Source organism: Anser anser (assembly GCF_964211835.1).
Source record: "Anser anser genome assembly, chromosome: 9".
Taxonomy (NCBI): domain Eukaryota; kingdom Metazoa; phylum Chordata; class Aves; order Anseriformes; family Anatidae; genus Anser; species Anser anser.
In genome coordinates, this window is record NC_139729.1 from 17265745 (window position 1) to 17290823 (window position 25079).

Consider the following 25079-nt stretch of genomic DNA (forward strand, 5'->3'; position numbering starts at 1 on the left):
AGCTGCAGCTCACCTCGCTTGCTCACCGGTGCCAGCGAGAAGCAGCAGGCTGTCAGCAGATTAATAAAGCTAGATAGTCTGGATACAGCCTTAGCTGTCTAGACGATTCCCTACCGCTGGGTATTTCTACACAGAGCAGTCTCTGGAGTTGTTTTCAGACACCGTGCTTCTGTCTGAGGGTTCGCTGATGGTGTTGTGCTTGACCATTGCAAAGGGAAAAGGTGCTGAAGTAACACACTGTCTCTCCTGAGTCAATGGAGTCACTGAAAAGATCTTAGAAAAGAAGGAAAGGCCTTAATACATCATGGTTTTATCTCATCTAACTGTAAAACCTCTCCCTGTTTTGACATATGCCTATGCAGATGTTTTGATGCTTTAATAGTCCTTTCAATAGTCCTTTTTTCTGAACACAACCCAGCTTTTCTGAGAAACTTTTCTGTCCCATAATGAACTGCAATGCTTATGGAAGAAAGAGAACATCATGTCTGGGGAATGAAAAAAATTCCATTAGCACATTCCACAGACTTATTATTATAATCAATAAGAGTTTATTTTTCCTCCTAAAAATGCAAGATCATCCTGCAGAATGGCCTTTTAAATCTTTGATTTCACTTCAGCACAGATGAAACAACATTAACCTTTAGACTTTCAGTTTATCTGTGCATAAGTTAAGGATTTCTTAAGGAAAACAATCCTTTTGTGTAACTCTACGAAAGGTTACACAAGCAACAGAAGATTTTCGGAGCAAACTCAGAAACTGCAGAAAACCTTACAGGGTCCCTGGAGAGGGCAGCTGCAGGTTAGTAAGGCTTTGAGGTACAGATGCAATAGGTCCCAAAACTGGGAATTCCTCCACATCAGGCTGGCATGTTTTAAACAAAGGGCAGGACCCTCTGCTAATGGAGCTGTAGTGGCTCATGCTGGTGGAGATTTTTGGCAATGTCCAGTGCTGTGGTTAGGCAGCATAAACATCTGCACAAAGAGTGATTCCTGGCATCCTTGCAGCTCTTTTCCCAGGTTAGTGTATTTCCAGGCACTTGAAAGTTCCTTTCTCTCAATAGCAGTGATCCATCATTATAAAAACAAGCATAACAGACAAAGCGAAATGGCTAGTTTTGCTCTAACTCCATTGACCTCACTAGATTTACATTAGACAGGACTTCAGAGTAATAAATTTGCATTTGCACAATTACCAGGAATGTGCTCCAATTCCTCCCAGCCCAAATGCTATTGATTTCCCGGGCACTGGAGCAGCGCAATGCAGCCCATGCATCTGCAGAGGGCCAGCACCGTGCTGGTGCAGCTCGACAAGGGGTGCAGATGAACCCTGAACCCCCCACATTTTATCCTCACCTCCTGAAGCACCAGGGAGGAAAGTTTCTGGAGCAGCCTCCTGGTAAAAGGCAGTAAAATAGCCTAACAGAGCGATCAATTTCTAAATGGAAATCAGTGGGATTATAAATGTCATTGTGAGCTCCGTGAAAACACAGGGCAGGACTCAGGGATGCTTGCAGTAACTTCCAGTACAGGGTTTCCTCTTCTGTATTCAAGGGAAAATCAGCAGTGCTTAATACTATATTCTTTCCTGTAGCATGAAGAGGAATTGAGCCAAAATTTGCCAAGGTGCAATAAATATTATTAGCCTCCTAGGGCATAACAAGGTTGGACAAAGTTTTTTGAATGAATGGCTGAGCCACAGGAATATTTCATTAATTGTGGATGATATTCAGAGAGCAGCCTTAAAAATCAGCAGAGGAAGTATTCAGTTTGTGTGAAGAATGATGAAAGGATGCTGCCTGCATGTGTGGGTACAGCAACCTACAGCTCTTACAGGAATGTGGGCACCTTTGAGGAAAACGCTTTGGTTAGGGCAGTTAATTACTGCTATGTAATTTGACAAAAAAAGACTGAATTAAGTCAAGGGAAAACTGATAGAAACAGGCAGCCTTAAGACACAAGCCATACTTATGGTAACTCTTCTTTTTTGGAAGCAGATCACCCACCTGCCTCTTCCTTATGAAATGAGAGATCTTAAAGATCACTGAAGAGGAGGGACTCAAGAGCAATGCATTTGTTAGCAAGTCATAAATTTGCAGGGAGAAAGCGAGGGGAGCAGAAAAAGAATGAACTTGAATTTCACAAGGGCGCGAGGCGTCCTCAAACCTTGAGTTGCTCGGTTGGTGGCACAAAGCCATCGGCTGGGAGAGGCAGAGTCGCAAGGCAGCCTCCGACACTGAGGTTCACAAGTCGTTAACCAGCGATGTGAAGATGTGCTCGACAGGCTGCAGGTTAAATGACCTCGTGGTTTTAATGCTTAGTCCTGATAATACGCTGGGGAAACTTCTGAGGAGGGTAATTGGCCGAAATGGAATTAACGATAAAGCCTATGATCGAAGTTAACACTCCTGGGAACTTTTATTATTTTTTTTTTCAGTTACACTGCCCTGTCTTATTATGTCTTAGAACATGGCACAGATGACAGGTCCTGGGTGAAATGAAGACCTGTGCCCATCCTCAGAAGGCTAAAGTTAGAGGACGTTTCAAAGCAAGGTTGCTCATCCCAATAAACATAAAATCTTAATCTAATCTGAAACAAAAGATGTCCTTTCATGTATAAGCCACTCAACTCTTTTAAAAACCATTTAAAATACTTTAAATTTGCATTTTTTTTACTTTAAGATTTGACTTCTATTTCCAGCACATTAAAATTCTCCCCTCCACTTCTTTTTAGTCAAAGCTCTTCACTGAATTCTTCTTCAGTTTATAAATAGTTTTGGTCCCTCTAAACCATCATTTTTTTGACTTTCATATTTCTAGAAAAAAAAAAAAAAGGCTGCTATTATTAGTCACCTACAGCCTTCAAGATATTATCCAGAGAGTATTGTCAAACAACTTCTGTTCCACTGTTACTGGGAAGACACCCTATTGAATGGATATTTTTGCTTTGACCAGTCACTTGAGACAGGTTTCTCAACCCACAGTTGTGCAATCAGTTAGCAATTTATTTTGAGGTCAAAAATACCCTTAAAGTAATTTTTCAGTTTGCTCTGACACAGCTTGTGCTCCCAGCTGCCTTTTTTTTTGTCTGAGCCCAAGTCACCATGCTTGGTGAACGACTCCTGTCCATAGTGCAGGGGATACACCTGAGATCCCACCCTACTGGATGAGTGCTCCTGTTTCTTGCTCTTGCCCCATCTGAGATATAATTACAACCTATTTCACCTGTACTTAAGTCAGGTTTGGAGGATATTTAGCAAGCTCACATTCAAAATAAAAGCTTTATCTTGCAATGGGTGACAGTTTTCTATGGAGACATCTCCTAGCAAGCCAATTAAACAACTCATAATGTGGATTTCCTTGTGCGGATAAATATGGCGCGCTGCAACTCTTCCCTTCCCCATGACCACTCTGTTCTGCTGGTGAAAAAAAAAGAGACCTTCTTAAGCTTTTTATCCTGTGAAATCACCTCACCTATCATTTACAGGCATGGAGTTTTTCTGCTCACACATGCTGTCAGTCGTTCTGTGGGGTTATTTCTCATGCAAACCAAAATAGTTCCTGATTTAAAATGTTCCTCAACCTGACTGTTCATATGATAAATGACATAATGGAGTCGCATTCGTTAGCACCAGAAGCAAACTCCAAAATAGAACCAGACAATTACTAAACAAACATTCTGTAATTATCTTTTCTTTCCTGGCCAGCTGAACGATGAAGAGAGAAGCAATGTGTGGAGCTCATGATTAGAGCTGGTCATTTAGGCAAGAAAAAAATATCGGTGTCAAGCATATTTCATCAATCAGAGCATGGAAGGAGCTGGTTTCAGCTGATGGGGCCAATATTGTGGCAGATGTTGATTGTTTCTCCTGGTGTTGACTCCCACTGACTTCCCTTTTTATACATTTAATCCGTCTCCTACATAACATCATGCAATCTTCTCTGGCGTCTTTTCTTCTGACTTGCATTAATAATTGATTCCCTTGCTTTTAGGCATGCTTTTGGGCTGCAGCCATTACCAACACCTTGATATAAATCTTTGGACATGTCATACTATATATCACTTTATACACGTTTGAATACTACAATGAGGTGTTTGCAAGTAGGCATGTCCTCATAAGAACTGCAAGTCTTTTACAGACCTTCGTTAGTCCTTCTTTGGAGCTCATTAGTCCATTATCTGGCAACGTAATAGCCTTGTTCTGAGGCACACCATTATTTCAGTTACAGAATGACCATAATTAGGCTCGTTGTTTATTAGGATTTCATCGTTTAGTCTGCAGATGGGAGCCTGTATAAATCTTAATTAAAAGAAAAATACTTGTTGCTTAAGCATGATCTTAACCTTAAATGTTATTCTTCAAGTAAAGGACAAACGTGAATGCTCCTTTGTATATAGCAAGGGTAACACCTATTTAATTACTTGTCCAAGGGAAAGAAATGTTCCAGATCTTTGGACCAAAAGAGCTCAGAGATGGTGCACATGCTTGTGAAAGAATTTGTGTGTACTTGGCTTTAGCAAGTAGTGTCTCTGGGCAGATATCTCTGTTCTGTGCAGTCCCCAGGGGCCATGGTGACCTTCAGTGCGTTGGCTGCGGGGGTGTTTGCCGGAGGTGCAGGCAAGGAGAGCACCACGAGGAGGGCTCCGGGGAAATCTTGAAGGATGCGCTGGTGGTAAAACAACAGCATGGTCCCCTCCGCAGGCTGCTAAAAGTGGCTTCTGCCTGGTGGCAGATGGGAAGAGAGTTTGGTTTTATTAGGTCGTTCCGGAAAACATTTCATTTTTTGGATGAGGAAGCAGTTTCTTTCGATGTAAAGTACAAACTGCCACCGGGGAATATCCTGGAGGGAAGAATCTATAGTTTAAGGTTGATTTGTTCAAAATATATTGCTTGTATTTATGAACAGCATGGCACAGCCGACAACTGAACTGCAACACGGGGTGAAGTTTAGTCATTCCTGACAGCATTTATAACAAATATTGTAGTTAGCTGAGCTCCTGGTGAGCTCCACGAAGGGAGCGTTTGGCCCCTGAAGCTCTGCAGCTCAGTGGTGCGGGGTCTGTGGAATAACCATCACACAAGTCCTTGATGCATCGTGCTCTAGATGGTAAACACCAAGCCAGGTGGATTGCTAGAGACGTGCCCAAAGCAGCGGTGGGTGCACCCAGCACAACAGAGCTGTTGAATCCCGCAGGCCTCCTCCTCCACCTGCCTGCAGAGGAAAGGAGCTGTTGCAAAGCCCCAGGGAGCAGCTCTGAATGTTTTTCTCCCCATAGCCAGGTGTGCTTGCACTTCTGGAAGCAGCTCGTTGAGTCCTTTGCATTTCCTTTATATTTCCAAAGGGCATGTGCTTTTGTTATTGCTGGTAGCATCTGTCATCTCTTCCTGAAACAGCTCTCCAGGCAAGAGGTAGATAAATTTTGGTGGCACTATGGATAAAATCAGCTACTGCGAGTTTCTGTAACAAAACAAACAACACTCCAGCCCTGCATTCAACACGGGAAAGAAGTTTTAATATGCAAAGCAATAACTCACAAGAAATCTGTTGTCCTCTTTCCATTAACCTTTAAGATTAGCCTAAAGAAACGTAGAAGATCTGTCCTTTCCTCCTCCCATCGCTGTGCTTCAGTACGGAGTCCGTGGCTTAACTTAGTAAAGTGCTATCGGGCAGAGATAGCTCTATCTTGTGTTCCTCTGTAATAAGCTGGGGATTGAGGATACAAGCAGAGCCACTTCATCACCGTGACCTAATGACATTCAGTAAATGCAAGTGCTTTGAACTGCTTTACTCCAAGAGCACAGGATGATTGATTAAATTTCCAAGAGCATTTAATGATTGATTAAATCTTGAGTGTTTAAGATCAGAAATAAAGTTGTGGGATGCTGCAAAAGGCCAAAAAAAAAAAAAGCTGCGGGAAACATTGACTGGAAATCACTTCAAGTGTTAGGGAGCATATTGTCTTCCCAGACCCAGGGAAAATATCTATTTTATTTTATTTTATTTTATTTTATTTTATTTTATTTTATTTTATTTTATTTTATTTTATTTTATTTTATTTTATATCAGGAGGTAACATCAAACTTGTTCAGCTGGTCCAAGAGAGAAATTAGTCTGGTCTCCCTGATTTCTATATGTTCAGCAGATTATGCAATATCAGATCAAATGCTATTGCTTGAAGATTCATGGGATGTGGTTTGAAGATCGAACTGACAAGTGGAAGGGCTGGGGCAGATGTGGGACTGAATGTGCCATTATAAAGATTAAATATAAATGCCATTATAAAGATAAAATTTATAAAAATGAATTATAAACACAAAAACTGATCTTTTTTTATTCCTTCCTTTTTCAAAATTTTTTTTCACTTTTTTACACTATTATGACTTACTTTTTTTTTTTTTTTTCCCAAAATGTATCTCCTTAGTTAAAAGCAGAAAATTCTGTATTTCCACGTGTAAGTGATTGTTTTCAGCTGTGATATCCTACCTCTCAAGGGAATTAATGAGTAAAGAAGAGCTCTTCATAATGCATGTGTATATGTGTGCATGTCTGTGTATTGATATTATTTTGTTTATTATTTATGTTGTGGAAGCTTATTCAAAACATCCGCCTATCTTTTTCTTTGGAAAATACTCATGTAGAAAAATCATGGACCTGTGTCTCTGCCTTGTTCCTTTCAGTGACATCTCAGGACTCTGTGTGTGACCCTACGATGGGCTTCAGCACAGTGCCACAGCCTCCATCACGCAGGGACAGGGAGCTGCAGGGCCCGATTCCTGCTCCAGGGTCCAGCTGCTGATACCTCTAAGACCCGCTCTACCACACCAGATAGGTGGTTTCGCCCCTTGTGCCTGCTCTAGCTCCGCTCTGCAGCCATGGCCATGATGAGAGGCACACCGCAATGCCGTGAGAGACCCAGGGAGCCGGCACCAGAGACTTCAGCATCCTGCTGGAAGTGCCAGTCTTCTGAGGGAGCAAGGAAGAGAGGGCTCTTTTGATTGAAAATAGGTCAAGATTTAATTCAAATGCAGATACATTCTCAGATGTGCAGAAATTTGAACCGGCATTGAGTGTTCCTTTTTTCCCCCCATTTGATGCTCGTTATTTGAAAGATGTACAAAATTTCTAGGTTTCTAGTGTCGGTGATGACCTAATAATGCAGCAAAGCTCTCCCCACTGTCCCTTCCCCAAAAAGCTTCCTGAAGTTTTAGTCACCATTTCACATATCACTGCATACACATCCCCCTTCTCATCACTGGCATGGTGGAGACTTACTGCGTTATATTGTACGGCAGAAGGATCATGATATGAAATGCAATACAGAGGCACAGGCAATTATGGTATCCTTGAGTTCTCTGCCAGGAGCATGGAAAGCAGTTCAATTTCAAACCTAATGAGATTAATTTGCAAGTCACTTTTATTGAACCTTTTGTGATTTTGCTATTCTCTCCAACAACTACAAGTCTTGACTAATAAAAAAGTGTTATTATATATAACAGGGAGAATTTCTGTGTGTCTGTGCACAGTGTGGCTGGAAGGGACAGAATTTAGCTAGATTTTTTTAATATTTTCTCATTAGTGACCAGGCATTACTGTTCAAACCTGTTTGGTGCAAGTTCCCAATCATGGCTCCTTAGCAACTGAAGTAATGTTAAATTAAATTGATAAATGATGCTCTAAAAATGAAAAATTCCAGCAGGGAGATTAATTTGTGATGCCCTTTTAGAAAAGATTTACAGGATGTGATGTGCATTTGCTATCTGCCAAGAGCAATTCTTCAGCACCTGAATACACAAGCTTTGCAAAACTGTTTTCTGATGAAGTGTAGTTAGCCCTGCTCACCCTTCCCACACAATGGGGTTGGGCTGTGCCTACTTTTCTGGAGCACACCCTGGGAGCCTCCTTTCTTTATATACCTGGGGAAGGCGATGGGTACTCTGGACGATGCAAAGCTGCAGGTGCTTTCTCTGGGCTAAGCTCCCCAACCATTTCCATGTCTTTCCTCCAGTCTGTCCTGCCACGTACCAAAGCCCTGCCATGACTTCCAGCTACATCACTGTGAACTCGCTAGTGCAAAGCTGCTTGTTTCATACCCTCCAGATCCCTTTTCCTTTTCACTGACTGCTTTATATTTCAGGCAGTCCTTCTGACATGTGCACTTAATCAGTTTGTGACAAGAATATGGGTCAATGGATGAGCTCTGAATAAACAGCAAGAGCCTAAAATTGGAAATAGGGACTGCTCTGTTGAGCACAGTTCTGGTGTCCTGGCTCCCACAATGGCTAGAGGAAAGTGAAGGGAGAAATTACAAGTTATGTTTCTTCTTTACCTCTGTTAATCTGAATCTAGGTTATGCATCAAAATGGACAGCCTTTCCAAATAACACTCCATCATTCTGCAAATTCTCCTTTTCCATATTGATGTCCAATTCTTTTCACAGTTGTGCTTGGCTCTTGTTCTCAATAATTTCCAGCAGCCTCGTATTTCACAGGACATCTATACAATAGCTGTGAAATCTTTTGATGAGCTTTTAAAGGTTGGATTAAAGGATTTGACACCCATGAACTACCTGCCAGTTGGCTGCCAGTGCCTTCTAGCTTCTCTTCCCTGTGTTGTTGCTATCAAAGTAAATTCTTGGCCACAGAATATTTAACATTTTGCCTTGAGAGTGGCAGTGACTCTCAAAAGGTTATCTTCAGTCTCTTATTCTTTGATAAAGAATGAAACAACATCCATCAAATCAACACATCTATTCCCATGGGACTACACAGTCTTGGGTATGCTGTAAGCATATCTCCTAGAGCCAAAAACCATTGGAGATGGAAGCAGCCATGTCCAGGTTAGCTAGTCCATCCTCAGGTTACCTGGCCCATCTGCTTTCCCTGACAAGACAGAACTGAACTTTATAACATGTTCTCCAATCCCCTTTTTAATAGGTTTCATAGCAGGATTTATTCCTTCTTCTTATCCTGCAACCATAACTCATAGGCTAACGAACAAGTCATTTGCTCCTGACAGCCACCTCATGCCTCTCGTGACAGTCCTTTGATCTTTGCCTGCTACAGGCAATGACTTACATTTTCCAATATCTGTGCGGTGTAACAGATGTCCTTGGAGTCTGTGCAGCCAAAACCTTCCTTCTGGTTTGAAAACATTATCTTTCTAGCATTATTTGCCCAACAGCCTGCAAAAGGCCAGACTGTGGGAAATCAAAGTATATGAAGCCCAACTGACCCACTGATTTTAGCCGAGTGGATCTGTTTTAGTCCAAAGCTCCTACTGTTGGCAGTTCCATTTATTTCTGGTAAATTACATAAAAATACTCCTAGACTCCTTGTGAGTCCTGAGAGAACAGGTATTTTGTCATGGAGCAGAGAAGAGTTTGTGACTCTCTCTCACTTTTAATTCCACCACCAGTGACTTCCGTCTGTAATGTTTTGAATAGAGCATTGTGTTCCCCCTGCTCCATGCTGTCAACCTCTTTAGGCAGACAGCAGCTCTGTCACAGCTGGGTGTGATGCTGGAACTTACCGCCCTTCAAGGAAGATGGTCTCCAAGCAAAAATATATTTGGTGTTTAAAATACCTAGATTTATTGAATCAAGTCTTTAACATCAAGAGGTAACGTGCTGTATTTTATGTAGAAAACAATTTTCCCTGCCAGATGAAATCCGAAGGCAGAGTGCCTCTTATTTGATATAGCTGCTTGGGCATTACTCTGTCTTGGGATTAATGGTGATGGTGTAATTTAGATTCTGTAACAACCTGAGACAGATGGATTTACAGAGTTATCAGTCTAGCCACATACAGGCAGCTCTGCTTTAATTGAATTTAGTGCTGGGAAAGGAAGAACTTGATGAAAGGAACTCCTCCTCCTCCTGCCTTGAGAATGAATGTCCAGCTGAGGCAGGAGCAGCATGCCTTGCCTTTACAGCTAGCGCAGGCAGGAGCTGCAGGCAGGACAGCAGAGGAACGGCGCCTGGGTGGGTGCACAGAGGGTGCCGGGGAGCACAGGGCAGCAAGGAGGCTTGCTGCTCTTCGTGCCCACTCCAGGGCATCCTGAGGCTTGGGAAGCAGTCCTAGGAGGGCTTATAGCTCACCTGCCAAGTCTGCCCTGGAGGTGCGCTTTATTTCATTGCCTATTCTAAAGAAACAGGGCTGCGTGATCATACTCTGTCTCTGCCTGGCTGTCAGACTCATTCCTGTGGCTCCAGAAACTGCGGCCTGTTTTTAGCCTGATGTGAGTCTTCGCAAATCCTCTGAAAAATAATAGTGACCTTCTGCAAATTTAGGGAAAAAAAGTCTGACTAAGCAGAAAAGAGAGAAGTGTTAACACTTCCATAAGCTTGACAATGTGAGCTCGGCCTTCTTGGACACCAAGGAAACGAGAAAGAACAAGAATTAAAGCACTACCTGTGGCCCCACAGCAGGGAAACACCTGTCTTATCAGACACAGAGGAATTCACCCATGAGGCACAAATCCTTCAGGAAACAAACCCAGCTCTCCTGTTTGTGGATCTGTGTGCTTGACAGGCATTCACCCCCACGGAAATGGCCTAAAGCCTTTCACCCCTTCTCTGTAGGCCACGTAGGCCACATCAGATATGGGGACCCTGGGACAACGGGAGTGGCATGGGGCTGTTGGGCTGAGACCTGGAGTGGGAGAGGAGCACCTCTGAAATGCTGAAATGCCAACCTCCGGCTGCCTTGCTCGACGCCCGGACACCCTCTCTTTTTTTCTCACTGTGTTGGCAGAAGATTTGCGAGTACATTGCCATGTGCCATTTCAAGCTTCATTTGAATAAACGTCCCATATAATAGACTTTTATAGCTCTCTTTCTGTGAATTCTAAATTAACGCAACTAATTAAAATGTTCCAAAGTTTTATGTAAATAACTAATTAGCATTTGAGAAGGAATAGTAAATTCACAGATGGTTGTGCTCCATTCAGGGCCCACTCTGCTCTCACTGGCTGTAGCCAGAGCAGGGTTAGGCCCCTGGTGCAACATCCTCCATGGCAGGAGCTCACCACCCAGGTTTCACCCTGAGGATGGCCTAGCACCATACGCCCTACCTGCAGGAGTGGGAACCCCTCGTCTTACAGGATTAGGCCCATTCTTTCCATCTCTGACACCACAGCTTGCAAGAGAAAGGAGAAAATGGGAGCGTGGATGGGAGCCTTGAAAAAGATGAGGGCTGTGCCCAGGAGATGAGGTGGGTGCCTGAGCTGTGGTTTTCAGTGTTCATTTTGGTGCTGCTGTGTTTCCAAATGCTCCAAGAAGAGGATGTTCCTCTAGAAAGCCTTCTCTTTCAGGTATTCAAGGTGTGTTACTTAACAGATGCAGGTGAACCTCAGGACTCCTGGGTTAAGGCCCCAGTGCTGCCACCGAGTCCTTGGAGGACTGTTCAGTCACTCACACACTGTCTCCAAGCATCCTCAGAGGTACACAAGCTAAACATTTTGTTCTCTCGTAGGAATGGGGCTAATCAGTGTCTAGCACACTGGAGGGACTTGGAGAGGCATTGCAGGAGCAACTCTTCATCTGGCTTTCCTGGACCTTTGGGTCCTTTGTGGGCTGTCCTTTTCCAGGTTTACCAATGGGGAACTGCTCCATCATGGTGCAGGGGAAGGCACTGGCCTTTTAAACCTCCCCCTTGTAAGAATGTGAAGGTCTAAAAAAATAGATCCATATTTAATGCTGATTGCAATCCAGGTGGAAGTGAGAAGACCGTCACATCCAGGCTCTCATTTGTACCAAGAGTCTTGCATTTATACTGAACTCTGCAAACCTAAGTGATAGTGAAAAAAAAAAAAAAAGGAAAAAAGAAAACCACCCTGCAAATACAAGGAAGTACTTTCTGAAAGTGGCCAGCTGTGGTTTGTTTACTCTAGAAGAGAGCAAATCATTAAAAAAGGGTGGAGGAGATCATTCTCCCCTCCTATTGAAGAAGTCCTGCACAAAAGCCCTCACCTGCGTTAAGAGCAGCTTTGTGTGTTTGCACCCCTTGCTTCCTGAGCTGCAAAGGGCTGTGAGAGATGGGGGAATTATAAAAACCTGCTTCAGAGAAAATTGTGGCTTTCTGGTGAATTTGAGCCAGATCTCCAGAGAGGGGAGATGGGCTTTGGAAGATTCATGTTGCTAGGAAGATGCTGCCTGGCCAGAGGGAAATTCAGGGAGCAGCACCGGGAGGAGTCAGTGGGGAAATCAAAGGATGAGTTTCAAGGGACAGGTTGAAAGAAGGAAGCATGCAGAGCTTGGCTGGTGAGCAGCTAAAGGATGGAGCTGCTGCAGCAGTCTAAGTATATTTGAACGTGTTGAATTAAAAACAGGAGGTTATCCTTCAGAAATATTACAGGGGACAGATATAAAACTGAGACTAAGTGAAACAGCAAAGCTGGAAGGGGGTTTGCAAGGTGAGGGGGAGAAAGGGCTACACCAAGTGAGCCCCTTGTGCAGCCTTACTTGCAATCCCCGTCTGCCCTGGAGGAGTCCCCCATCTCTGTCTGTCTGTGTATATGTGCTGTGAGCTCCTGCAGAGCAGGGAGGAAAACGAGAGCTCTCCATCTGCGTTTCCAGCCCGCGTTTCTCAGCCTGTCACCAGCTAGGCAAGAAGGGGAGCTGAGCGGCTGGAGGGCAGCCTGGTGGGGAGGGGGACCCCACGGAGCTCCCTCGGTTCATCCTCACCCTGATCCCGCCTACACAGCTCCTGGGGAGCACAAGGCAGGTGGCTCCCCAACATTTCACCCCACACAAAGGATCGCCATATTCCCAGGCAGAACATTTGAATTTTCACCTGTACCAAGAGGAAAGTTAGAGAGCAGCTTGCTGCTGCTGCGTTTCTTGAATACATAAGCACTGACACGAGTCCTCCCAGTTTCTGAGTTTGCAGCTATTTGGCTGCAGCCTGTCCTGAGCTGGCTCTGCAGGTAAGAAATGAGGGTCTGAAAGCACTGTTCAGCCCTGCCCAGGAGGGCTGGGGGCACTTGATGGGTTGAGACCTTCCAGCAACTTTAAATAAGCCTATAAATAAGGACACCTTGCAAAAATTCAAGATGCGATATAAGGCTCAGCAACGGACTGTGACGACGGTCAATAGATATTTGGAAGAGCTGGAAAAGGCAGCAGTTATCTTCACTGAAGGGCACAGCACACTGAGCCTGGCTGCTGGGTGTTGCACCAAGAGGCACATCGGGGTGGCCCTGTGCCTGTGTGGCCCCTCTTGCAGGGCAAAGCCCCAGCCTGGGAGGTTTCTTGGCTACGTAGCACACGTGCCAGCTTATAATGACCAGCAGCAGTGATATATTTCAGTGTTCATTGCTAAGTGGTTCTGCCTAGAAAATTGACTTGAAAATGTGTTTCAGGATGTGCCAGATATTCTCATGCTAATTTCTCAGCCAAAACCTCCCATGTGGTGTCCAATGTGATATCAGTAACTCAAAGGCAGGGGAAAATGAAGCCTCTATCTGCTTTCAAGCAATTTATTCTCCTTTTGTCTTTTTACTTCCAGCAGCTAAGTAAATTACAGGGATTAAAATACAAAAGACATTTAATTTTTTAACTGTAATTTCTTAGCTCCTGGCAACAGAGTAACAAAAAATGAAAGGAAATTAAGAAAGAAAAGAATTAAAATGCAGATACCATTTCTAATGATTAAAATACAAATACAATTTTAACTGATTAAAAGTAAGAGGACCTGTTGGAACACAAAGAGACAGCAGCAGGCTTCAGGATTCAAGTAGCCATAATCAGCTTCAACTTCACATTAAAAACCTGAAGGGGAAAATTTCTGCTGGTGAGTACTTTGCATGTATTTTTGGTATACTCCATCTTTCTCTTTATCCAAGTTCCTTTTAATTTTATCAGCTTTATCCCTAATTCTACTTTTCTATTACCAAGTCTCAAGAGTTATCCAGCCCTTTGAACTGATTTCTGACATGCTCTAGGGGAGGGAGAGCTAGTGAGCTGGAAGAAAGGTCTCTTACATGCTTTTTTTCAGGTGGACTCTAATACAGAGAAGTGGTTACATGGGAAGTTGGTGACAGAGCTGGGAATTATCTCAAGTCCTAATGTCCAAGCCAGAAATAAGAGAAGCCAAACTGCCATTCATTCCTCAGGTGCAACAGATCTTTAAAAGTAATTCTGAGCTCTGAGTTCTCCCACCTTCTGTAAAACCAAACAACATCTAGGTTTAGCCCAAATGCCGTTATTTTTACACTTTTTTTTTTCTTTAAGATCCAGTTGAAGTCTTCAAAATGAAACCACTGCAAGACGAGAAAGAAACACTTTTCTTCATCCTTTCAGCTTGCTGTTGATGCACCACAACACAGCTCTCCACAAAACTGCAACACTGTCCATGGCTTTCTTCTTTTTTTTCCTTTTTCCTTTTTTTTTTTCATGGTGAGATCAGAGCTGGTACCAGAGTTGTAAGCACACATAAGGCACTTGCTGCAAAGGTGCACTAATCAAGGCTGCTTCCCCTGGTAAATGAGAGCAAGAAAGTTCCTGATTAAATCCTTTTATGTATGCTCAATATCTCAGTTGTTGCAGTAGCTATTTTTCATTTGCTCATTATAGGGCTGGAACAGGGGTATTTTGGACAATTCACAGCAATTTCTCACAACTGCTCAGTGGACTTTTTATTTTGAAGAGTTTTAGAGATTGGACTTCCCATGAATGTGCAATTTAGGGATTTGAGGACTCTGTGAACACGTAAGTGCTGAAGACATTTTTCTGTAATTCTCAGTCCGTGATATGCACTCACATAGCGGAGAAATCCCTCTTATGAATAACTAACCTAAAAGGAGATTCCTTTTCCATTAGCTTTCTGCCAGGCAAAAGGCTTCTCTGACCCCTTGTTCTCTGCTGGATTTTCCCTGCTGAAACACCCGCAGAGGCAGAAGGGCTCCCTGGACTGCCAGGAACAGCAGCGAGCTGCAGTTGACTCAGATGTGAGAGTGACCTGCGGAGCCTTGCTCCTGGGGAGGATGCAGCAGAACAACGTTATCCTTGTTTGCACTCATTTAAATTAGTGCCCGGAGTCTTTCCTTCCCCCAGTGCAGCACGTCCCCCGCACAGGCTCACAAAGGGCCGTATTCATCACTGAGCAGCAACTAGTTATAATCCTTTTGAAAGACAACAAGCTGTGCCAGCTCCACCAAGGTTTGTTTTAGAGAGTTCATGCTGCCTTGCTCACACAAGCCCAGAGCAGTCTTAGCTGACTTCTGCATATGCAGATGGGATTGGGGGGTTTAAGGATGGACTGGGGCAGTTTCTCCAGTGCTTTGGTTTTTTTTGGGGGGGGAGAGCAATCAGCTCGCCACAGTTTTCACTTTGTGAGGACAAGAACCATGCTCCTTTAGCTCTCCTGTCACAGAGAGGCAATGTTCACCCCTTGGTCTTCCCATTATCCTTCTCTTCTCTTGGACTGAACTGAATTTACCTGTCCCAAGTCTTCCCAAGACAGACTGGGAGGATGACTGCAGTCTGGCCGAACCCAGGTGCCAAGAACACAGCTGCAAAAACAAAGGCTGAGCCAACCACTGCAGTGAGGTCGAGCAGGGAGGGGAAGCTCCCAGCAGACATGTGCTGGACGAAAAAACTGATTGTGGTGGTTATGTGAAAACACAGAGACACAAAAAAGCCAATACATGTTTAATTAACTCTTGTTGGTCAACATCAGGCTGCCCTGCCTTTCTTCATCTTCTTTCCACATCACATTTCTCCACATTCTCCATCCTGACCGATATCCTTCCCACATCCTATATGTGCCTGTCCTACTTCTCCTCCTCCTGCCTCTCTTCTCTTACTTAAAGTCATGGCCCCATGCTGGACTCCACTGGGAGGTTGGTCAGAGCTCAGCAAAGTGGTTGCTGCCTCAAAAAGCATCCCCAGCAGCCACCAAATGTTCTGAAGTCAGCTAAAGAGCTTTAAATGTGTTTAAACTGTTAGCTGGGCTTATCAGCTGCCAGGGGCTCTGTGTGGGCTCCTACTTGCTGGCAAATCCCCTCCCACTCTCACCAAAATCCAGAGGTCCTCAATGTGTTCCCTGCAACCTTGGCTCAAACCAAAAATACAAGTGAAAGTTGTCTCATGACACTCAAGCAAACAAGGCATGTACATGCAAGAATGAGCTCAGTTCCTGAAATGCAGAACCCTAACCCAGTCTTGGCCCTGTCGGACCTGATCCTCCCCAGATTCCCCATGTCCCACTGTTGCATCTCCTCTCATGGCACCCAGCAAGAGCCAGACCCTGAAGGAGCTGGTTTCTGTGGCCACTTTAAAAATCACCCTTCTGATGATCCTGGAGTTGCACATCTTCCTCCCATCAAAAGGACCAGGCCCATTAAGCAGAAGGGATAATGGACAGTCATAAATTGCCATATGTTGCAGGAGTCCCTCTTGCTGCCTGGGAGATGCATTTGTCACCTAGCAACGACACAAGGTGATGAGGAAATAACAGATTTTTAATCTAATGGCCATGAGTCAACAGCTATCAGAGACCAGCCTGCAAAGTCCACTGATGAGGTGGACGCAATTGGTTGAGAAGGAAAGAGAAACCCAACCCAAGGAGAAGGGAGTAGGGGTTGCCTTTCATAAACATATATACATGTGTGTGTATATATATATGTGTGTGTGTGTGTATGTATAGGTATATATATCCTCACAGAATGACAAAAAGTCTGGAGAAAATGCGTCAAATGAGAAATAACTGTCGGACACAAGGCTACCCAGAAGATGAGTCTCTGGGCTTTGCAAAGCCCCAAAGGCAGAAGGCAGAGGATGAGGCAGGAGGGGTCACAGCCTCCCATGGGTTTCAGTGCAGAGCTCCTCTCAGCTTTGTGTCAGGTCCTTGTTTGCTCATCTGAAACCTCTGTATGGGACCGACCAACAGGAAACCTCAAAGTTTGCCCCCGGGGCCAGGAAGCTGAGTAGTGGCAGAGTTCAATTCTCACCTTTTTATTCTAGAAGTTGGCCCAAAACAGAAGCTTTGCATTATTTTTCAGTACTAATAGCTCATGGTGATAACTTCCCTCCTAAATACTGGGGATGATGCATGGGGCAGCAATAAAGTGGGAGCTGTCTGGGTGCTGGCACTGGTGCACAGATAGAGGCGTCTCGCCTGAGCAGAGGAGGGAGCTTCAAGGCAATTAATTGTGGTAGGAAGAAATCTGAAATTAGTGCACTGACGGATGATCTCTTTGAAGCTTGAAACTGTAAGAGTCACAAGGTTCCCAGCAAGGCTGTGCACATTTTTATACTACAGGATCTTTTTCTTTTAAGAAAACAGCTAAGAAATTGGTTTGGCATTTCCCTCTTGAACGAAATTGAAAAGGACTGGTCTGAACCAGGACTCCAACATGTTCAGACCATTTATATTGTGTAGTACATCCACTTAGCAACGGTGTAAGAGGTGCTTTCTCAGAAGGCATCATTTCAGAGACTTGCCTTTAATTAACAGTGAGCTGAAATACACGTTTGAGAAGAACAGGGTATGGACTGTGTGTATTCAAAACTTTAACAATAATTAAGAAACCTGAGCATGTATCCAAGTTGGTTAGAGTTCTTGACCCCTTAGCTGAAGAAAAACCATGGAGACATGCCTCCAGATCAACTTAGCTTTGTCAATCATTACTGAATTAATAGCACCACGACATAATGCTTAACTTCTGGAGCGACGGCTAAACATATTCACAGCAACACCCTTTGTGTTAAACCTGGAAGAACCGTAGCTAATGATGCATCTCTGCCAAGGGCTGTAAACTTCTGTGACAATCTATTACTGACTGCCAAACACACTGAGATCATCCCCACTTTGTGGTGATCAGAGTTATGGTGCAAGTGGTCTTCCACCCCAGTTTTAGCTTCATCATCTGGGCATAGCTATCAGTTGGGATTAAACCAGTGCTTGCAGCAAAATTTGGTGTCCCTTATGAAAACTACTTGGGATGTGTCTTTTTTTGATGCATTTTCTTCTCCAATCAACCCCTGGCAGCTGTGTGCAGCAGTGGTGGTGCTGGTGGAGGTGGCCTCAGGCTGGGAAGGGTTTCCTTCATCCCTGATGCACGTGTTTGAGGCCGGAGGCACGAGGCATGGAGGTGGCTGGAGGCAGAGATGCTTTTCCTGCAATGTCAGAATTGCAGCTGAAGGCAATGCCTAATGAAAGCACAGCCTCAAAGTATGGCCTCCAGTGATCCTTTATTTGTAGCTGGTCCTGTTAAATAGCAGTGCGGGTTAATATGGAACTGAAATTCAGCAACAGGAGTTTGTGAACAGCTATGAAAATGCTGAAACACCTGCAAAGTGCTGACCTTAGGCTAATGTTCATTTAACTTGTAGCAGCTGTTTGAGTGTGTCCATGCAAACCTGAGTTTGTTCCCTGGTTAGTTGTAATTTCCAAAGGGCGGGAAGCCATTGGGTAGCATGCTGTGTGGCTAAACGTGCAGAGAAGTTTTTAAAGCTCCCAATTGCGTAGGTAAAACAGTGCTGCAAACACAGCTCTTCCCGCATTTCTCCAGTTAGTGATGCAGAGACCCAGAGCTTTGTGTTTCACTTCATGGATCACAGAAGCCGGGGTCCTGTGTTTTACCTTCTTCCAGGTAACCAAACCCTTCACTGGGATTTTAGGGATTTGGAGGTGGGAGAAAGATTCAGCTTTTATAGAATTTAATCAACTTTTTTTTTTTTTTTTTGAGGACCTGGTAAATTTGGGGAGGGTTTAATATTCACAACAGTTCCAGCTAAGGGGCAATGAAAGCATGACTGCCTTAATCTTTTATTCTATCTATGGCTGTTGAAATGGAAGAGCGTGAGTCTTCCAGCAAGGGTGGGTGTTTGGCTGCATTGATGGATTACAGCCTCAGAGCAGATGTTCTTTGCTGCAGCTTAACCATGCAGTGGTAGCTGGGCTGAAGTAGTTTGAAGAATGATAAAGGAGAGCCCAGAGGTTCTCATTCAGCCATGAAGAATACTCAGGGCACGCGTAATCACAGCAATCGGCTGTCTGGTTTTGACCTGTTATTCTAATAATCAGTTGAAGTGCAAAAAAAGTCTTAAATATTCTGCACCAGGGTACATGTGTGACATGGCAAATTAGCTCAATTTTCAAAGGACACGTCTGAAAGAGTTCATTTTGAAGCTGCTGTCTTTTTCCCTATTCCTCATTCTAGTTTCAACTGCTCATGAAATTTCATAGATAAGGAAAGAGTTATACCTAAAGCCTTCTGGTGAAACTAGGGACTGATCCTGCCCCCATTAAACCAAAAAGCAGTGTGCACAGGATCAGACAGATAATAGAGATTTATGGAGTAATTTGTTGTGGTTTACAGAGACACAAGAAGTCCTGTTAATAAGAGATATTGTATTAATATACATATTTGATACGAATTTCTAATACTTGATAGAGCTTTCTAGTTTCACTCAAAGTCTGAAATCTCTGTATCTTTTGGGTATACAGAGAAGGAAATCCAAAGTAAAGTAATGATGCATGACTTATGTTAATAGTTTTCTCCAAGAAATGCATCTGCATTCTTCCATCTTGCTTATTCTGTTTCCTGGTGTTATTGCAATTCTATAACTTGATTTTTGTAGCAATGTTGGGTAAGTGTTAAAACACATTTAATGTGAGTTGTCCAAAAATTCTAACGAATTTGATTCGATCTTGTTGATGAACCACTCCGATTACTTTTTGCCCAGATAATACGAAACTGAGGCTAAGATCAACAAGGCTTGCAAAAGTAAACTTGCTTTAATGGAGGGTAGGAAATAGACCTGAAGAACAAGTTTCAGGTTCACATATTTGCGATTGCAAATACACATACCTGAAACCTGACTCTGGGAATGATGCACTACTACTATCCAAAAACAGAAAAACGCTGGGTACAGCACATGTTCAGTCAAAACAACTCCAATTTACAGCTATGTTCACAATTAACCTCTGGAAAATAGCTACAAACCAAGAATTAGTCATGGGAAATTCTTCAGAAGACATTTCTGAAGAGTAAAGTCCAGCTCTGTGAACAGGTCTCTGATACCTGCTTGTGTCTCCCTGCTCTCAGCCTTCTCTTTTCACATAAAATGAAATGCTTCCCCCTTGGCTTAGCTTTCATCTGCTAACTATTGAATTTATTGAGCTGTCAGGGAGATTATCTGCTGATTTCAATACAGGCTAGCTCAGAGCACAAGTACACAGACAGCAGTCCCTGGAGAGAGCAGCGGTTTTCATCCGTGCAGGAGCCAGCACCTCTGTTGCTCTTCCTCTCCAGGACAAGATCAGTAATTATATTGGCTTAAAACAAAGCAACAACTACAGAAAGCACAACTTGCCCTCTCTGATTTACGTGTGTTTTCAGTTAGCAGGCTCCGAGTCCGACTGTGAGCCTGGTGAGAGGTGAGTGTGTCTCTCCGGTTTCCTTCACACTACCAGCCAGGGACGGGCAGGCGGCCGTGGCTGCTCCCACACCGGGCTTTCAGGAACTGGCTGCCTGGTTTTTCTTCCAAAAGGGGAACGGGAAGCTGGCAGCTGTTTGTTCCTCTGGGTTTTCAGCAAAAACACTGGTGGCGGGTGCTGGTGTTGTAAGGCAAACCAGTTGCACGCTGCTTTGTACAAAGTCTGCATCTGCTCCTATCTAAACAGAGAAACTTACGATCAGGTTCCCTTGATGGAGGAAAACTTCTCAATCATGTAGTTACCAATGATGCTTTTCTTTATGCTGATAGACGTGTGCTGGAGCCAATCTGGTCCCCACTCGCTGGACTGAAGCTTCCTTTTATTTCTCCCTTGTTAGGTGCCTTGGGCAGGGCGATGAAAACTTTAGCAGCTGGTATGTGTGGTAAGTTTCAGCTCAGCTCTGTTTTAGAGGGAAAACTGGCAAATAATATTCTTTGATGGATATATGGAGAGAAAGGCATTAAGAGAGACTGATAGTTGGAGATCATTGCTCCTGGGCTGTCCCTGTGTTCTGTCTTTACTGACTAATGGGAATCATTAATCCATATCCTCACTGTACGCTGACAACTGAGCTGGGCAAACCTGATGAATGATTTCAGAGAGAAATGCTAGAATTTCGAGCCAGCACTCAGCACTGAGACATTGGTTTCCCAGGACTTTGATCATGTCCAGCACGCTGATGGGGAAACCGCAACGTTTAACGGCCATTTGCAAAATACATTAATGAATATGTTAATTTGAAGACAGGCGGCCATCTGTCGGTGCTGCCTGCAGATGGTGATGGCTCTGTTCCTCCCCTGCTGCCTCTGCCTCAGGTTCCTGATGTTGTTTTTCCTGGCCTTGCTCCTGTCCTGCGGGATCTGCTGCTGCCTGCAGTGCTGGCTGAAGCGGCGGAGCTGCCTCGCTCACCCACGCACCCTGGCCGTCTTCGCGCTCAGCAGCTCGGATGCTTTCTGCGGTTAGTCCTCTCCCTGCCCTCTGCAAGGTCCCACGGGTCCCATCCAAAACCCAGTGAGAGGTGGCCAGGCTTGAGTGGGAGCCGGGCTGCGGTTGTCTCTGTGTGTCCATATGTCCCGAAGGTGCCTTCTAGACTTGGCCACACTGACACTTGGAGGGGTGTGGGGCCTCCTCCTCGGTGTCAGAGCACTTGGCGGCCCAACGTACTCAGGGGTCAGGCAGCCCTTTCCAACACATCACCTGAATTTCTCACTCAGGCAAGACCACACCGGCCTACCTGAGCCACCCCAGCAGGCAGCTGGGCTGGCTGATGTACCCTGGGGTCTGTCAGGAGGCTGTCTTGGTGGATGTTACTCATCGCAGAAGCCGCCCTCAGCGTTCCCCCAGAAACACCCAGAATTTTGAGGACAGGACTATAATGACTGTGTGCAGCACCCAGTGCTGACCTGGAGTACTGCCAGCAGGCTGGGCTAGACAACAGCCCCCCAGGAAGAATAAAGCTAATTCTGTCATTAGGTAGCATTGAGCCCTTCCCAGAGGAAGTACGGCCTGCTTTCTGGGTGGCCATGAACAATGTCTCCACAGGGAGGACCCACCCAAACCCACCCAAATTCCTCTGTTCTCACTTCTTGCATCTGGAGTTTGTGGCGAGAGGTTTTGTGATTTAAAAATTACATCCATGCCTTTCTTGTTCCCGAGTGGTTTGGCAGCTCCTCCCCAGCTCACCCCCACGCCTGCTCTTCACTGTCTGCTCTACAGTTTCGGCTTTGCTCTTTCCCCAGCGAGTGAAGCCCCTCAGTGCCCATTCTCCGGATCTCCGAACCCCTGTGTGAACATGGAGACGTCCTCTCCTCCTGCCCCGCGGTTCAGCCTTGGGGGAACTGAGTTGCCTCCATCCTATGAGGATATCATGAAGGAAAACAAGCTCTAGACACCACGCGTTAGCTTTCTGCGATCCCACTTGGTTCATTGGAGACCCTCCATGATGCTGCAGTAGTGTGGGAGCAGATCAGCCCTCTCCACAGGTTGGCCAAAAGACTGAAAAGCAGCACGTATTTCATTTGAACCTAAAAGGGGAGCCAAAATACAAGAGAATAAATACCAAAAGCACGTGTTGAATCTGTCACAGGGGTTCATATTGACATTTTGATACGACTTAATTTTGAGAAACTCCCTCAAAGGTCTGTCTGTGTTGAGGGTTTCTCTCTTGAAGGCTGCTCAAGCTGGTGCAACCCCATGTGTTTTAGGACTGGATGTTGATAAATGACTCGATAGTTACTTCTCAAGCTTGGGCTGCCTCCTTCACTCGGAACAGTGCCAGCAAACACCCTCTGGCAAAGTCATGACGTTCTAATACATTGTAATGCAATCATGCCACTCTGCGATGAAGGATCATTTGCCACATTTAAAATATTTAGCACAGCATATCAGATTTTTCTAATCCAAAAAGCAGGGAATTTAAGGCCAGAAGAAGGAAAGCAAGGGCTGGATGTTATAGGGACAATCTTGGCAGCGGGAGCAGGCTACAAAACACACAAAAAAAGCAAGTTTGCTCACTTGAGCTGTTCTTAATTTCATGGTGACTGCCCCCAATTCACTACTCTTGCCCTAGCATGCCTGCAGACCTTGTATGGCCCAGGACCCACAAAGCCACTCCCCACACACAGGAATTACGGGGTCAGAGATTTGGTGCTCAGTTACAGAAAATTATGAGGATAAAGACTGTCATTTTCTTTGAAGTGAGCATTGTGGACGGGATGGGGAGAGACTTCAAGAAGCCATCCAGACTGCCTTATACTCAATTGAGATCAGCTCTACCTGAGCCATTCCTAGGAGGCATGGTCTGCCTACTTCTCAAATTACAGAGAAAAGATGTAGAATTTCCCCCTTAGCTGGATTCCAGAGGAAAGAAGATTTCCTTTGTTTTTCACAAGCTGGCCACTGAAGCCTGGGGTCAGCCTGACCTCTCTTCCTCTGCTCTCTCACTGAAAAGAGCCAGGGGCTGCATTATGAGCCACCTCCGCAAATGTCACACCTAGTGCCGTGCACTATGTGCCCAAGGAACTGCGAGCTCTATGTTGAAGTGGGCACTTGGGTCCATCTTAGGCACCACAAAAGATAAATTGAAGCCCACAGCCTGCCTGGTAGAGCAGCTCCCCACCTGTAGAGTGGGGGTGGTATGAGTTCCCCTGCTCAGGAAGGAAACTGGGAAGATAAATCCAGTAAAGGTTATGAAGTGCTCACATATTCTCATAATGAGGCTATATAAGTACCTTAGCTAGATAAAGAATAATAGCATATTTTGAGAGACAAATTCTCTGCCAGCACCACCACAAATTATCTCCATAAAATCTTATTTTAGAAGCAGCTTTAATGTTTGACGCTTGTGTGAAAGGAAATAAATGTTACTGTAGCAAAATGAATGTTTGTGCCAGCAGGCTGAAATATTGCAGGGTTTATTAATAAGGAAAATTAGCAAGTACGGAGTCAGCCAGCGGAGAAGTCGAGCAGTTCCTGAGTCTCCTTTCGCTTGCTGAACTTAGTGAGAATTGCAGGTGATTAGCACCTCTCGGGATCAGACCTCTTACATACATAACTGCTTCCACCACTCAACCCCTTCAATTTATGCCCTGAAGCATGAGATTTGATTATGTTTGTCACTTCAGCTTGCGCAGCCTGCTCGTGGGCATTAAATCAGCCACCACTTCCTTCCAACCTCCACCCGGCATTTGCTCCAGTGACCCTTTCGTGGAAGTGAACTCCACAGGCTGTCTGCATTACATGCTGCATAAAACACTGCTGTCTCCCGCTTATTAATTGCTCGGCTCTAAATATATTGCCACCTCTAATTTCACTGAATGTCACCTTCTAATCAGATGACTGGAGAGGCTAACAAGCAAGGACTGATCTGGTTGCGGTGCCTCCTTCACTCTGAGTCCCTCTTTCACAAGGTCCAGCATGCAGCATGTGTTTCCGAGGTGGTAAATCCTTCCCCAGCCACCCAACAGAGGGCAAGCGAGACTTTCAGCAGTGCTCCGAGGCGGCTGCTGCTCTTGCAGAAACATTCCCAGGAGCAGGTTTGTGTTCCTGCGCTACTAGCATGCATTCAAGTGCATTCTGCTTCATCTTCGAGGCACTTTAATTATTTAAAAGGAAACAAAATAATTAAATCAAAACCACAGCAAGTGGCTTACAGTAAAGTGAAGTAGTAGTTGTCACAAAGTCAGGCTCCAGCTGCAGCCACCAGCATGGAACACCTGCACGTGCACTGCCGTACTTGTGCAACACACCGGGAGCCCTGGGGAATTCCAACATCTGCAGAAGACCAGGAGCCATCTCCAAAAAGGGTCCATGTGGGATTGTTTTGGGGCAAGCTGGTGGGCTTTTGGTATAAACCCATCTTGCTGCTGGCTTGGGGTGAGGAAGGAGAGCCCCCTGGGGGGGGCGGGGGGGGACTGATGGCTCAGTGGGCAAGGCAGCCTAGTTCATGAAGACCTGTCCTGGTCCTTGGCTTCCTTACCATGCAAATGGAGAAAGGGATGAGTTCTTTCCTTCAGACAATGTAGCTGGGATGGCCCCACCAACCACACATTGCCCCACAAAAGCTGCCTCTACCTGCCCGCTCCCCTACTCCCCGGTGTTCCAGCACAGTGGGCGAGGTTTTTCCAGTCCCCTGTT

At 44.9% G+C, this 25079-nt stretch overlaps 1 protein-coding gene and 1 long non-coding RNA gene across 4 annotated transcripts; both read left to right on the top strand.

Moving 5' to 3' along the window:
- Positions 1-11169: 11169 nt before the first annotated feature.
- LOC310904175 lies at positions 11170-16310 on the top strand. 2 transcript variants are annotated; one of them, XR_014588102.1, is made up of 3 exons: positions 11170-13790; positions 13995-14131; positions 14231-16310. It is a non-coding gene; the product is annotated as an uncharacterized lncRNA (long non-coding RNA). The 2 variants fall into 2 exon arrangements; XR_014588103.1 differs by having other exon boundaries at positions 11170-12924; positions 13683-13790; positions 13995-16310.
- Positions 16311-18240: 1930 nt separating this feature from the next.
- On the top strand, positions 18241-24622 carry TMEM207 (transmembrane protein 207). Of its 2 annotated transcripts, none has more exons than XM_083849326.1 (5): positions 18241-18594; positions 20347-20384; positions 20782-20826; positions 21260-21402; positions 22184-24622. In XM_083849326.1, exons 1-5 carry the CDS (start codon positions 18520-18522, stop codon positions 22330-22332), a joined length of 450 nt encoding a protein of 149 aa, XP_083705452.1. In that variant the 5' UTR covers positions 18241-18519; the 3' UTR covers positions 22333-24622. The 2 variants fall into 2 exon arrangements, with proteins under 2 accessions (XP_083705452.1, XP_083705453.1); XM_083849327.1 differs by having other exon boundaries at positions 20782-20817.
- Positions 24623-25079: the final 457 nt, after the last annotated feature.

Bases quoted from the DNA above. Each gene is read 5' to 3' on its own strand.
- TMEM207 (XM_083849326.1), top strand. From the start codon at position 18,520: ATGCAGAGACCCAGAGCTTTGTGTTTCACTTCATGGATCACAGAAGCC. The intron at 18,595-20,346 runs GTAACCAAACCC...GTGTGTTTTCAG, and splicing joins TGTGTTTTACCTTCTTCCAG to TTAGCAGGCTCCGAGTCCGA. The intron at 20,827-21,259 runs GTAAGTTTCAGC...CCTCTGCCTCAG, and splicing joins TTTAGCAGCTGGTATGTGTG to GTTCCTGATGTTGTTTTTCC.